The following is a 16,239-nucleotide window of genomic DNA, read 5'->3' as shown; positions in this document are numbered from 1 at the left end:
TTCAGGGCCATCGATGTGTCTGCTTGGGGGGGAATATATACGGCTGTGATTATGATCGAGGAGAATTCCCTTGGTAGATAATGCTTGTGAGGAGTTCTAGATCAGGTGAACAGAATGACTTGAGTTCCTGTGTGTTGTTATGATGATCACACCACGTCTCGTTAATCATAAGGCATACCCCCCCGCCCCTCTTCTTACCAGAAAGATGTATGTTTCTGTCGGCGCGATGCGCGAAGAAACCAGCTGGCTGCACCGACTCCGTTAGCGTCTCTTGAGTTAGCCATGTTTCCGTGAAGCAGAGCACGTTGCAATCCCTGATTGTCTCTCTGGAATGTTACCCGTGCTCGATTTCATCAACCTTATTGTCAAGAGACTGGACATTGGCGAGTAGTATGCTAGGGAGTGGAGCGCGATGTGCCCGTCTCCGAAGCCTGACCAAGAGACCGCTACGTTTGCCCCTTTTACGGCGTCGCATATGGTCCCCGGCTGGGATCAGATCCATTGTATTGGGTGGAAGGCAAAACACTGGATCCGTTTCGGGAAAGTCATATTCCTGGTTATAACGATGGTGAGTTGACGTTAATCGTATATTCAGTAGTTCCTCCCGACTGTATGTAATGAAACCTAAGATTACCTGGGGTACCGATGTAAGAAATAACACATAAAAAAACAAAATACTRCATATTTTCCAAGGAACGCGAAGCGAGGCGGCCATCTCGGTCGGCGCCATCTTGTCATGTGTATATCAACGTAAAAAGGGAGAACTAGTGATTGGCTTGGGAGATGAAAGGAGGATGTTCCTCRAGTGATTCAGAATGGACCCTGGTCAAAAGTAGTACACTATATAGGGAATAGGGTGCCGTTTGGCTATCACTTGAGCAACATCCTCCTTGGCCTCATGTCAGTGTTTTCTAGCACTGTTTCTCAGCTGTCCATAATGTGTTGAGTTGGGAGAACAACGGGTCAGGAGTTGATTCTTGGTGGTGCACAGTGTCACTGCTCTCCTGACCCAGGCCCATTTGTTTGGTCAACCAGTGGCCTGGGCCTCTTGGCTGGGAATGATTTCTACCCCATCTGCTCTGGGGTAGTGCTGTGCATTCCAAAAGGGCACCCTATCACCTATATAGTGAACTACTTTTGACCAAAGTAATGCTCTATATAGGAAATAAGGTGCCATTTGGGATTCGACCCTGGGGGCTGGGAAGGAATGGCTTTGGTGACCCCTCTGACCCTAAACATCTCCACAATGCCTCTCCCCAAACACACCCATTATTGAACAAAGCTTTTTGCTAAATGAGATCGAGCTCTGTCGTGTGTGGATAGCTATGCTTGGCCCCAATTTGTAGTCTATACTTTATAACATATTGCGTTGTGAGCCGTGTAACTGTTCATTGGGATTTTTTACATTTGAGTAATTTAGCAGACGCTCTTGTCCAGAGCGACTAACAGTATTGAGTGCATACTTTTTTAAATTTGTACTTTTTTGAAGATGCAAGTGAACTGCATTTTTTTGTTGATTGTGCAAGCTGTAAAATACGATGCATGAATGTTATCCAGTGGTGTAAAAATACTTTAAAGTACTACTTAAGTATTTTTGGGGGGGTATCTGATTCTGTACTTTACTATTTATATTTTGACTACTTTTACTTCACTACATTCCTAAAGAAAATTATGTACTTTTTACTCCATACATTTTCCCTGACACTCAAAAGTACTTGTTACATTTTGAATGCTTAACAGGACAGGAAAATTGTCTATTTCACACACGTATCAAGAGAACGTCTTGGTCATCCCTACTGCCTCTGATCTGGCAGACTCACTGAACACATGCTTCATTTGTAAATGACGTCTAAGTGTTGGAGCGTGCCCCTGGCTATCCTTAAAGTATACAAGAAATGGTACTGTCTGGTTTGTTTAAGTATGAATCATTTCAAATTCCTTATTAAGTATTAAAAGTAAATGTAATTGTTAAAATATACTTAAGTATATTTAAAACCAAATACTTTTAGACTTATACTGAAGTAGGATTTTACTGGGTGACTTTTACTTGAGTCATTTTCTATTAAGTTATCTTTACATTTACTCAAGTATGACAATTGGGTACTTTTTCCACCCTGATGTTATCCCACCTGGTTTGTGCCAAATGAGGGCTGTTTGGGGCTGTAAACATCCCCGACTGGAATCTGTTCTCTATCATCAGAGCTTTCAGTCAGGTGTTTGCTGCTGCTGGCTGCCTCCATCTCCTACTGGGAAGCAGATCAGTAGCATGTGTTGCTTGACCTGCTAAAGACACTTACTACCACAGTCTGCATCCTTACCAATGCCGAAGTTCAGTGTCCTTCAATCCTGGTCCTGGGGACCCACAAGATGTGGATGCTTTTCTGCCACTCCAGCATGACTAATAAACCTAATGTAGGATAGCTAATGGACAAGCCCACAGTGCTCAGCTCTGAATCAGAAGCTGGCACTTCTACCTGTGGGTCTCCATGACCAAGATTGAATAACACTTCTCTACTGATTTCAATGGAATGCTGAAATACATTTTATGAAAACTGTTCTACATAAACTCTTAACCTGTGCATTTCAGTTGTAATATCCACTCCTTAGCTCTAACATAATCTGGAGGACACCATACAGACAGTCTATACAGTGCTAAGACTACAGTTAATGTAAACATCCTACACTCAGCTGTGAGTTGGCAGCAGAGGCTGGGAGAAGGCTGTTTACTTTAACTGGCTTGGATAGACGTCCAACCAAACAGGAAGAACGACAGCAAGTCCATGCTAGGGATGGAGGATTGTCATCTACCACAAGTCTTGTGGCCAGCACCGAGCTAGCTCAACTCTATAACAGGGTGATTTCTCAGGAAACAAGGATAGAATAAGACCAGGATTTTAATGAAATTTAATCCATAGACTGGTCCTTTGGAGGAAGGATTGTTGATATATATTTTACATTTGTATTTTAAAGCGTAATTGAGAAATAATTAATTGAAGTTGAAATGTTTGACATTTTGGCCTTACACAGGCCTTTAAAACTCCATAATTTTAAATCTGTTGGTGCTACAAAAATCGGTACCACTTGCTCTGTAGTGAGTTGTATTTTATTTTTTGTCACATTAATTTATGAATAACTTTTTTATTTTGGCCAAATGTTCTATTGTTGAACATAATATACTCTACAACATGGCTCTCTAACCTGGTTCCTGGAGAGCTACTGTCCAGTAGGTTTTTACTCCAACCCTAATCTAGTGCACCTGATTCTAATAATAAGGTGGTTAATAAACTGAAATCAGGTTAGTCACACCTGGGGTTGGAGTGAAACCTACAGGTGGGCAGTGCTACATGAACAGGGTTGGAGAGCCCTGCTCCACAGGCATATCAAAGTTCCAGAGTAGGATGTCTGCTACCTTTAAAACTAGCAGGGATCCAACCCGAGAYGTGAATATGCCTGTAGAGTATATTATGTTCAACAATGTATAAAGTTTGTATTTCTTGGTATGTGACTTGTCCTGTTGTTGCTGGATGACATTATTTGTTGTTATGATTAACTGACAACATGGCCATAAGCTCCTTGCCACTTCCCATTCACTCAGTCGTGTTTTATGAGGATGATAAAACATTTAAACGTATAAATGAATATGTAAGTGATCATTTTGAATAAAGTCATCTTTCATAGCAATGAGATGTCACGTCTAACAATGTAACACATTATACCAGTGTTTAGCCTCTAGATGTCAGTGTTGTACTTATGGTCATACAGCGATGTGATAAATCCATACAGACCAAAGGGCATGTAAGCCTAACTGATGCAGGTTGTGTATATTATTTTAATCAGTCAATGGAAAAGTATAAACAAAATCCTCCCAAGTAAGTAATAGTAACATTTACAGTAACAGTCCTTTCATTCAAGTAAGTAACCAAATAAGGTTCAGAAAGTATAAAACTAGTTGTCCATGGCATCAAAAACACAACCACCCTCACTCATGTACAACTCTAAATATTTTGCTACAAGGGAGACATTTGATTTAATGGCTAATAACTGCTGATTACTTTAAGTTAAAACGGAAACAATCGGTTCAAGTTCATGCAAAACCAAAATCGGTAGTGCATATAAAAGGATAAGGATAATATGTAAATGCTGTGCAATGTAGACAATAAGCGAAACCCTATTTGATGATGACTTTTTTCAAAAGATTATTGCAGCATACAACTGTGAATTAAATCATCTGGATGAGTTACCAACATCACTTAATATATCTGTAGTTTGAATTTTTCCGAGAGCTTCATGATGACCTTGCACTCATAGTTTCCATCATGTATTCCAGTTTTGAGCCATTTATTGGTTAGTGCTTCCCAGTAGTGGTGCCAGTGGCCATCTTTGTCTTTTCCRAATCCATACACATTCACCTGCATTGGAATTAAATGTAGAGTTAGTTTAATAATAAGGTTTATGAAAGGTTGTATTTATGGCAATGTGATATTTTGTTAATGCAACCTATAGGTAGGATTGAGCAATTATTTAGTGTGTTTTAGCACCAAATGCATGTATCACAAGAATCAAGTGGGATTTTTAAATATAACTTATGTTCGCTTGTTCTCGTGTATTTTTGGTCTCTTCGCCTTCGCTCCTTCAAGACTGTGCACTTTAACATTTACGCACACACACACAGCTCCTCGCCCTCCTACCATTCACAACAAAGATCAAATGTCACTTCTTCCTCTCTGACAAGCGGCTTTTAACACTCTATTTGCATTTTTTGTTTGGTCAATCAAAATGGGTCATATGGGCACCGAAACACATTGAGACATTATTTTACTGTAATAGAGGAGAACTTAACCTTTCTAATGATGCTCTTTCTATGTATCAACTCCTCAAATTGAGCAAAGAGCAGACAATACTAAACTGAAAGTAGCCTGTCAATGAACATTCATTCTGTCATGCACGGGTACTGCTAGCAGCATTTTAGCCACAGACTTTTATACTAGCTGTCTAGTCTGTGTTTTATGAATGTGCAATGAGCATAAAAAAACTAAGTAATTGGCCACTCGTTCTCATTCTGAGAAATAAGGTGGCCACTTGATTTCAACATCTGAACAAAGTGGACAGACTAGCATGCTGTTCAAACAGTTGGAGATGGAAAGAAGTGTGTGTTCATAACAATTCCACTGTTCTACACTAAACAAAAATATAAATGCAACAATTTCAAAGATTTTACTGAGATACAGTTCATATAAGGAAATCAGTCACTTGAAATAAATAAATTAGGCTCTAATCTATGGGTTTCACAAGACTGGGAATACAGAAAAAAAGGTATGTACGTGGATCAGAAAACCAGTCAGTATCTGGTGTGACCACCATTTGCCTCATGCTCGACACATCTCCTTCACATTGAGTTGAGCAGGCTGTTGATTGTGGCCTGTTGAATGTTGTCAGTCTAGGGCTGTCCCCGACAACAACAAAAAATCTTGGTCCACCTACAGTTGTCTGTTCTTTCGACCAATCAATTGGTCAAAATGTTTTAACTTTCTGTATACTTCTGGCCCTTCTTTGGACACTGTGTTAACAAACCTCCAAATGAGCTTCAATGCCATACAACACTCTTTCCGTGGCCTCCAACTGCTCTTAAATGCTAGTAAAACTAAATGAATGCTCTTCAACCGATCGCTGCCCGCACCTGCCCGCCCGACTAGCATCACTACTCTGGACGGTTCTGACTCAGAATATGTGGACAACTACAAATACCTAGGTGTCAAGACTGTAAACTCTCCTTCCAGACTCATATTAAGAATCTCCAATCCAAAATGAAATCTAGAATTCCTATTTCCCAAACAAAGCCTCCTTCACTCRCGCTGCCAAACATACCCTTGTAAAACTGACTATCCTACCGATCCTTGACTTTGGCGATGTCATTTACAAAATAGCCTCCAACACTCTACTCAGCAAACTGGATGCAGTCTATCGCAGTTCCATCCGTTTTGTCACCAAAGCCCCATATACCAACCACCACTGTGACCTGTATGCTCTCGTTGGCTGGACCTCGCTACATATTCGTTGCCAGACCCACTGGCTCCAGGTCATCTAAGTCTTTGCTAGGTATCTCAGCTCACTGGTCACCATAACAACACCCACCCGTAGCACGCACTCCAGCAGGTCACTGGTCATCCCCAAAGCCAACACCTCCTTTGGCTGCCTTTCCTTCCAGTTCTCTGCTGCCAATGACTGGAACGAATTGCAAAAATCGCTGAAGTTGGAGACTTATCTCCCTCTCAAACTTTAAGCATCAGCTGTTTGAGCAGCTTACCGATCGCTGCAGCTGTACACAGCCCATCTGTAAATAGCCTATCCAACTACCTACCTCATCCCTATATTGTTTTATTTACTTTTTGCACACCAGTATTTCTACTTGCACATCATCATCTGCACATCTATCACTCCAGTGTTAATTTACTAAATTGTAATTACTTCGCTACTATGGCCCATTTATTGCCTTACCCCCTTACTCCATTTGCASACACTGTATATTGATTTTTCTATTGTTATTGACTGTACTTTTGTTTATCCCATGTGTAACTCTGTTTTTTGTCACACTGCTTTGCTTTATCTTGGCCAGGTCGCAGTTGTAAATGAGAACTTGTTTTCAACTGGCCTACCTGGTTAAATAAAGGTGAAATACAAAAAATTAAATACAAAAAATGGCTGTGCGAAGTTGCTGGATATTGATGGGAACTGGAACACGCTGTCGTATAGGTCGATCCGGAGCATCCCAAAAATGCTCATTGGGTGACATTTTTGGTGAGTGTGCAGGCCATGGAAGAACTGGGACATTTTCAGCTTCCAGTAATTCTGTACAGATCCTTGCGACATGGGGGCGTGCATTATCATGCTGAAACATGAGGTGATGGTGACGGATGAATGGCACAACAATGGGCCTCAGGATCTCGTCTCGGTATCTCTGTGCATTCACAATGCAATTGTGTTCGTTGTCCGTAGCTGATACCATAACCCAACCACTACTATGAGGCACTCTGTTCACAACATTTATATCTCAAACTGCTCGCCCACACGATGCCATACTGCCATCTGCCCGGTAGAGTTGAAACCAGGATTCCTCCATGAAGAGCACACTTCTCCAGCATGCCAGTGGCCATCGAAGGTGAGTATTTGCCCACTGAAGTTGTAAACGGCGCGGAACTGTGGTCAGGTCAAGACCCCGGTGAGGACGACGAGCACGCAGATGAGCTTCCTTGAGACGGTTTATGACAGTTTGTGCAGAAATTCTTCAGTTGTGCAGATCCAAATCAAATCAAGTTTATTTTATATAGCCCTTCGTACATCAGCTAATATCTCAAAGTGCTGTACAGAAACCCAGCCTAAAACCCCAAACAGCAAGCAATGCAGGTGTAGAAGCATGGTGGCTAGGAAAAACTCCCTAGAAAGGCCAAAACCTAGGAAGAAACCTAGAGAGGAACCAGGCTATGAGGGGTGGCCAGTCCTCTTCTGGCTGTGCCGGGTGGAGATTATAACCGAACTATGCCAAGATGTTCAAAATATTCATAAGTGACAAGCATGGTCAAATAATAATCATGAATAATTTTCAGTTGGCTTTTCATTGTCATTAAGAGTTCCACAGTAATCCACAGTTTCATYGGCTGTTCGGGTGGCTGGTCTCAGACAATCCTGCAGAATCCTGCCTGATGTGGAGGTCATGGGCTGGTGTGGTTACACGTGGTCTGTGGTTGTGAGCCCGGTTGGACTTACCGTCAAATTTTCAAAAACAATGTTGGAGGYGGCTTATGGTAGAGAAATTAACATTACATTCTCTGGCAACAGCTCTGGTGGACATTCCTGCAGTCAGCATGCCAATTGCATGCTCCCTCAACTTGAGACATCTCTGGCATTGTGTTGTGTCCAATAATTGCACATTTTGGTGGCCTTTTATTGTCCCCAGTACAAGGTGAATCTGTGTAATGATCATGCTGTTTAATCAGCTTCTTGATATGCCACACCTGTCAGGTGGATGGATTATCTTGGCAAAGGAGAAATGGTCACTAACAGGGATGTAAACACATTTGTGCACAACATTTGAGAGRAATAAGCTTTTTGTGCATATTGCAATGAAACAGCAGGGAGCAGGTCTCGAACACTCGACCTTCTAGCCCGAAGTCCGGCGCGCTATCGACTATCCCGCTAAAGCATGCTCGTGCTGCAGAGTCGATTTCCGCGYTTATAACCCCAGGGTCGTTACAATACTCTCTCCTTTCAAAGAGCGCGACCTCGCGCTAGCTTGCGACTCTACGTTTTACAGGAACGCGCTCACCGGCCAAGCACACGCACTGTCGTGGATGCAAGCCACTGCCACTGCCGCGGCTTTTCTAGAGCGATGGGTAACGATGCTTCGTGGGTGGCTGTTGTTGATGTGCGAAGTGGGTCCCAGGTTCGAGCCCAGGTAGGGGCGAGGAGAGKGACGGAAGCTAAAGTATTACATATACACTTTCTGTTTGACATTTTCTGACAAGCGACCACTTCGATATGCTCATTTTTACATTTCATACATTCATAGAATGTTTGGGAATGAGGTAGAGTAAGGCATTTGTGAAAATTCTTTAGCAATTACAGTGGGAAAACGGCCATGCGTTTGGACAATTAATACACACTGCAGCAAATAAAACCTTTAATAAAAACATATCTTGTTCAACACTGGAGTCTTACACAACACAGACCGATACGCTATAGCCAATCAGAGCTACAGTAAGCCTACATGCAAATAATCCATGTGCCACATCGGCCTGCTATGATTTACTTTGAACTGGAATGTGTTTACATGCATTAGCAACAGCAGGACTTTAGCGCAATAGAAAGCATTCACCAAAAGMCACAAAATACACCTGAATGGATTTGTGCAAATATGTAAATACCACGGGAGTCGTCTTACATCTGGGAAATGTACAGTCCTATTGATCAAGCAACCATGAAAAGGTAGGCTCTCTCAGTTGCCTATGCACATCATCAAGATCAACAACTGTTAGCCAGAGCGAGATGAGCTCAAATCTAACGTGGAAACGGTAGATAAACTGAACGTTTTTCAGCTTGTAGTTGGCGGTCCACAATTGGGCGCCTGCTCGCCCAATACATGCGTGTCCCAACCCACGTTTTGACAACTGAATGGACATTTGCCTGCCTGCCCATTCGATCGATGCCAAATACATTTGATTAACTAACAGTCGTTCAAGTTCAGCATAGCAAGCGAAGTGATTTACATTTCATGCTAGCTAACCAAATAACACCTGCATCTCTAGCTGTAGCCACAGAAAAACGATATGGGGGGAAAAGTCGGCCTTTCACCAACTCTTCCAATGACAACATCTTCCCAGCAGCTAGCTAGCTAACGTTATACTCAGTGTTTTTAGCTTGTTAAATAAATAGATAAACTAGCATACAGTATCTGACACGTTATGACTGACTTGTGATCATTGCCCTAGCTAGTTTGATTGTATTGACATTCCCAGCCTTAGCGACATTAGTCCGTTTTTGTCCAAAATATTGAGTCATTGAAACTGAAACAGTGCATCCGAATGGAGGCTGCAAACAATGTACCTGGCCAGCTGTAATTTACAACCAGAYATAATATTTGTTGGACTAGTAAAACATTTATTGGTGAATTATATTAGTCATGCATTGAACTGCCAACAATGTCTTACTCTGCGTCATGGGATTTTTAAAAGTTGGTTTTCTAGTATAAATTGGAATTGTATATTTGACTATGATTGTTTGTTTCAATCTGCAAAGTAGTTACCACTGTCAGTTCCACTTTAAACATCAAGGTAAACTGGCTACAACTAGCACGTGGGCTTGTGGTTGGGAGATTGTTTATGAGACCTGTCTTCATTTTCTATAATGCCTGCTACAAGAAGTTTGTCATTATTAGTGAATGTGCAGTATGCATGGTTCTGATTTAAATTTGAAACAAAAAGGGCATTTTGATAGACAGTCTTGAAAGCAAGATAGAAAAAAACTGGTTAAACTATTTTCATGAAATAATTAAATGATTAGTGGGTCTCATGTTATGGAAGGCTTATATTTAGTCTAGGTATAATTTCACAAGCCCTGAATTCATTAGTTGTATTGCTGTTTGTTTGAAATGCAGTGTATTTTACCTTTAATTGTACAAAGTAGCTTATTTAGAGAAGAACGAAGAAAAAAAACTTTGCACACTCTTGGCATTCTCGCAACCAGCTTCATGAGGTAGTCACCTTGAATGCTTTTCCAGCATTCTTGAAGGAGTTCCCACATATGCTGAGCACTTGTTGACTGCTTTTCCTTCACTCTGTGGTCCAACTCACCCCAAACCATCTCAATTGRGTTGAGGTCRGGTGATTGTGGAGGCCAGGTCATCAGATGCAGCACTCCATCACTCTCCTTCTTGGTCAAATAGCYCTTACRCAGYCTGGAGGTGTGTTTAGGGTCATTGTCCTGTTGAAAAACAAATGATAGTCCCACAAAGCCCAAACCAGATGGGATGGTGTATCGCTGCAGAATGCTGTGGTAGCCATGCTGGTTATGTGTGCCTTGAATTCTAAATAAATCACTGACAATGTCACCAGCAAAGCACCCCCACATCCTCACACCTCCTCCATGCTTCATGGTGGGAACCACACATGTGGAGATAATCCGTTCACCTACTCTGTGTCTCATAAAGACATGGGGGTTGGAACCAAAAATCTCAAATTTGGACTCATCATACCAAAGGACAGATTTCCACCGGTCTAATGTCCATTGCTCGTGTTTCTTGGCCCAAGCAAGTCTCTTCTTCTTATTAGTGTCCTTTTGTAGTGGTTTCTTTGCAGCAATTCGATCATGAAGGCATGATTCATGTCAATCTCCTCTGAACAGTTGATGTTGAGATGTGTCTGTTACTTGAACTCTGTGAAGCATTTATTTGGGCTGCAATCTGAGGCTGGCAACTCCAATGAACTTATCCTCTGCAGCAGAGATAACTCTGGGTCTTCCTTTCCTGTGGCGGTCTTCATGAGAGCGAGTTTAATCATAGCTCTTGATGGTGTTTGCGACTGCACTTTTCCGGATTGACTTACCTTCATATCTTAAAGTAATGATGGACTGTCATTTCTCTTTGCTTATTTCAGCTGTTCTTGACATAATATGGACTTGGTCTTTTACCAAATAGGGCTATCTTCTGAATATCAACCTTACCATGTCACAACACAACTGATTGGCTCAAACACATTAAGAAGGATAGAAATTTCACAAATTAACTTTTAACAAGGCCAACCTGTTAATTAAAATGCGTTCTGGGTGACTACCTCATGAAGCTGGTTGAAAGAATGCCAAGAGTGTGCAAAGCTGTCATCAATGCAAAGGGTGGCTACTTTGAAGAATCTCAAATATAAAATATATTTTTATTTGTTTTGCACTTTTAGTACATGATTCCATATGTGTTATTTCATACTTTTGATGTCTTCACTATTATTCTACAATGTACATTTTTTTTAAATAACAAAAAACTCTTGAATGAGTAGGTGTGTCCAAACTTTTGACTGGTACTGTATATATATATATATATATTAGTGAATCACCCATAAGGTTGAAATTGTTAGGCCATATCACCCAGCCCTACTTAAAGCCATTAGATGTCAGTGACTTAAAGCCATTAGATGTCAGTGTTGTTCCTCTATACTCCCATTGTGTGTAGTATACAGTGTGTATTGTGTCATTTCTTTATTATCCAGTGTGTCTTGTAGAGAGCTGAGAAAGTACACTCCTATCCACATTCCTAGCAGTGCATGTATTTAGATATGTATAAGAAGTCTTAYCTCGTCACAAATGTGTATGGCTAATATTAAAGCCATGAATCCAGTGGAGGGGTATTTGCCTCGATAGTCAAGCCAGACTTCATGAACATATTTCATAAATGCAGGATTAAGAACCAAGACCTGTGTGCAAGATATTATACATAACATGTATATATCAATGTGATTCAATTAGAAAAAGAGGAACGATGACTTGTGATACATCAAATTTGAGAACTTACGCTGTTAGATTTGAAATTGTCAGAGAATAGATGGCATGATGCACTGTTAGTACACTTCCATTCTGATGCAGTCTCAAACTATGAGCCAGGTCATGACTCTTAATGACACATTTGCCTTGAGGCAAATACCAATCCAAATCATTTCTGACCTCACTGCCTTTTGTTAAGAAACCACCCATACCAAGAACCATATTTAATTTATTTAAATGTATTTATATATGTATAGTTATTTATCGTAGTAGATGGCTCTGCCCATACCTAACACAGATCCTCAATTACAAGCATTACAAGTGTATCATAGTGTCCAAAATATAAAAATATAATTCATTAGATATCATTGACTCTGTAGATGTTTTGTAGTAAAGTAAGTAGGCTGGCACTGGAATGGCTATAGGAGCAGGAGCCTATATCCTGTTTCTGTAAGGTGAGGCAGCTTGATGTACAAGTATCACCCCTTGACATGATGCTAGTCTATCAGAGGGCCTTATCCTCAATCTATCTCCTTAAAGCTGAGTGCCAAGCAGAGACGCACTGGGTCCCATTTTYTTTGTCTTCGGTGTGACTCTGCCGGGGATTGAACTTCCAATCTTCCAATCTCAGGGCGGACACTAACCACAAGGCCACTAGATGATAATAATAACATTAAATACATCATGATCAACAAGGTACTCACCAAATCTTTGTTGGCCTTTATCTTTGGTCTAAGAGGTAAATATGAGCTGTTGAATAAAATAAGACTGATTTCATCCGGAGGTGCTACGTAATCTTATTCAAATGCATGGTGTAACAAACTGCTAGACTAATCAAAAGATAATCTATAATAAGTGATTACTCACTAAAGGCTGTTAGATCCATTGGTGATGGCGCCGGGTAGCCACTGAAGGTCCAGAGTCTTGAAAGGGATCAGCAGGAACCTGGTGGTGTTGTCCAGATCTATAGCACTCTCTGGGTACATGACTTTATGGGTGGTCCGGCTTCCTACATCCTCCTCATAGCCAGAGGTAGGAGCCTTGTTCATTCTGGATAACGCAGTAAAAAAATAAGCAGTGACCCATATCATGACAACAATATTTCAAAGCACTTGAATTCAAAACACATAGTGACAGCATTGGTGGCGCCTTTGAGGGCTATCTCTATTWTAAAGTAGTTGATTTCTTCTTATTCTATTTCTAATGGTTTATTGGCAGTCACTAAACAAACTGAAATGGTGCTTACTGCTACCTGGAGTGTGCGGTCTGAATAGGCATAAAGCCAAGGTTGGTGGTTTATTGACACCTCCAACTATAGAATGTTTGCTCTTTTTTCCTGGAGTGTGCACTTGTTCACTRCTTCTCACAAATCCAAAAGCATTGGATTGGTGGAGGCATGGGCTAGTGGGAGTTTCCACCATATTTCTTATATAGTCATTTCCTTTCAAATCATTAAAGGGAAGTGAACAAGTACACATTTGGAGGTAGGAAGGATAGCTAATCCCTCCTGCTGAGTCCTCAATGGCACTGCCCATGCTGAAACAGGCTTTGTGGAAAGTCTATCAACACCCTTTGTTGGACTATACCTTATGATGACATCATTGGAGTCGATGAGGGCTCCGTAGTGGGAGCCCTTGAGGTTCCCAGAGTTCCCCACCACAGCACAGGTCCTACAGCGCTCAGGGCCCGCATCCATGTAGAGGTCATCACCAGGGATGACCTGGAACAAGTGCTCCACCACCTCTCCGAAGGTGGCTGTGCTACTGTCATTCTGCAATGTCTGGTGATAAGGTAAGATAGTACTTTATTTGATTCCACCAGCCAATAGCCTACATAAAACACAACAGATAGACACCAAAAACAGCACAGTGCAAATCACACACCATAACATCAGAGAAAACCCTCACACTGAAGTGATATCTGATTGTATTTCATGGTTTCATGTTTACGTTTTCACCTGCCCAGGGACTGCAAATGGAAATGAGCTGTTGGCTAAATCTGGTGCAACGGATCAGGATAATGAGACTGTTTTTGTTCAACATTGTCTCTGTCCAAATAAACGTAATACATCAATAAAATACACAAGTATTGAATCCAGCCACCTGCTATTTACACTGTTGTTGCTATTGCTATTGTTGGCTATTGTTGATGACAATAGCAAACAGTTGTCAGTGACCGTGTTTTTAAACTGCAGCCTAAAACATCCAATAAGAGTTAATTCTGAAAAAAACTCCCACATATGAACACGTCAATATGAAAATACACATAAAAACATGCGACTACATTAAGCTATTGGAGGTTCTTAACTTTAGAAAACAATAAACATGTTTTGACATTTGAATGTATTGTAGTGATCCACACTATATGAGCCACGTTACAACTGGGTTAACCCTATTGGTGCGATGAGTATATGTGTGTTTCTCTTTCACATCAGCGACCTGCATTTGCTTCCCTGCCCCGCCATTCGCTACAGTATAGTGGTAGTTTGGCGCATTCATTGACCAACAAGAACGTTAATAGGCTAATCTACAAAGGACACTACTGTTTCTGCACAGTTGACCAGTTGTTTTTTAGAGATGGGGTAGGATACTGTAATTAAGTTTTTAATAATAAATTACCCGCCACAGGTCACTTTTCCAATTTGTTTTAGTTTTTTTTATGACATGGGATAGTATCTATTGTTGCTTTGTAGGTCTGTGTATGTAGGTTAGGGTGTCTTGGGGTTAAACAACCCCCTCCAGTCATTTTCACAGAAACCACTCTGTCACCCCCAAAAATGTAACACTTTCCCTGGATGCCACTAGTCTTGCTATACACACACACACACACGTGTGTGTGTATATATATGTACACTGCCGGTCAACATTTTTAGAACACCTACTCATTCAAGGGTTTTCATTTATTTTTTACTAATTTCTACATTGTAGAATAATAGTGACAGTGTCAAAACTATGAAATAACACATATGGAATCATGCAGTAACCAAAAAAGTGTTAAACAAATCAAAATGTTTTTATATTTGAGATTCTTCAAATAGCTACCCTTTGCCTTGATGACAGCATTGCACACTCTTGGCATTCTCTCAACCAGCTTCACCTGTAATGCTTTTCCAACAGTCTTGAAGGAGTTCCCACATATGCTGAGCTCTTGTTGGCTGCTTTTCCTTCACTCTGCGGTCCAACTCATCCCAAACCATCTCAATTTGGTTGAGGTTGGGGGGGTTGTGGAGGCCAGGTCATCTGATGCATGACTCCATTACTCTCCTTCTTGGTCAAATAGCCCTTACACAGCCTGGAGGTGTGTTGGATCATTGTCCTGTTGAAAAACAAATTATAGTCCCACTAAGCCCAAACCAGATGGGATGGCATATCACTGCAGAATGCTGTGGTAGCCACGCTTGTTAACTGTGCCTTGAATTCTAAATAAATCAGTGTCACCAGCAAAGCACACCCACACCATAACACCACCTCCTCCATGCTTTAAGGTGGGAACCACACATGCAGTCATCATCCGTTCACCTACTCTGTGTCTCACAAAGACATGGTGGTTGGAACCAAAAATCTCAGATTTGGACTCTAGACCAAAGGACAAATTTCCACCGGTGTAATGTCCATTGCTCATGTTTCTTGGCCCAAGGAAGTCTCTTCTTATTGGTGTCCTTTAGTAGTGGTTTCCTTGCAGCAATTTGCCTCATTCACACGGTCTCCTCTGAACAGTTGATGTTGAGATGTGTCTGTTACTTGAACTCTGAAGCATTTATTTGGGCTGCAATATGAGGCTGGTAACTCTAATGAACGTATCCTCTGCAACAGAGGTAACTCTGGGTCTTCCATTCCTGTGGCGGTCCTCATGAGAGCTAGTTTAATCATAGCTCTTGATGGTTTTTGCAACTGTACTTGAAGAAACTTCAAAGTTCTTGAATYTTTCCAGATTGACTGACCTTCATGTCTTAAAGTAATGATGGACTGCCATTTCTCTTCTTGCCATAATATGGACKTGGTCTTTTACCAAATAGGGCTATCTTCTGTATACCCCCCTACCTTGTCACAACACAACAGATTGGCTCAAACGCATTAAGAAGGAAAGAAATTCCACAAATTAACTTTTAACAAAGCACATCTGTTAATTTAAATTATTCCAGGTGACTACCTCATAAAGCTGGTTGAGAGAATGCCAAGAGTGTGCAAAGCCACTCCTGCGTTGTCTTGGCTGTGTGCTTAT

At 41.1% G+C, this 16,239-nt stretch overlaps 1 protein-coding gene across 1 annotated transcript in view; it reads right to left on the bottom strand.

Annotated features, from left to right (window-relative positions):
- Positions 1 to 4,250: 4,250 nt before the first annotated feature.
- Positions 4,251 to 16,239, bottom strand: part of LOC111955506 (CMP-N-acetylneuraminate-beta-galactosamide-alpha-2,3-sialyltransferase 1-like) — a 51,093-nt gene continuing 39,104 nt past the window's right edge. The window contains exons 3-7 of the mRNA XM_070436243.1: positions 13,605 to 13,798; positions 12,886 to 13,068; positions 12,723 to 12,768; positions 11,834 to 11,951; positions 4,251 to 4,411 (exon numbers count right to left, since the gene is read on the bottom strand). Of these exons, the coding sequence (XP_070292344.1) occupies positions 4,251 to 4,411; positions 11,834 to 11,951; positions 12,723 to 12,768; positions 12,886 to 13,068; positions 13,605 to 13,798 (702 nt within the window). The remainder of the gene's footprint in view (positions 4,412 to 11,833; positions 11,952 to 12,722; positions 12,769 to 12,885; positions 13,069 to 13,604; positions 13,799 to 16,239) is intronic.

Source organism: Salvelinus sp. IW2-2015, linkage group LG31 (genome assembly GCF_002910315.2).
Source record: "Salvelinus sp. IW2-2015 linkage group LG31, ASM291031v2, whole genome shotgun sequence".
In the NCBI taxonomy this organism is placed as follows: domain Eukaryota; kingdom Metazoa; phylum Chordata; class Actinopteri; order Salmoniformes; family Salmonidae; genus Salvelinus; species Salvelinus sp. IW2-2015.
The sequence above is the reverse complement of the archived record's forward strand: the minus strand, read 5'-3'. Positions and strand labels throughout refer to the sequence as shown.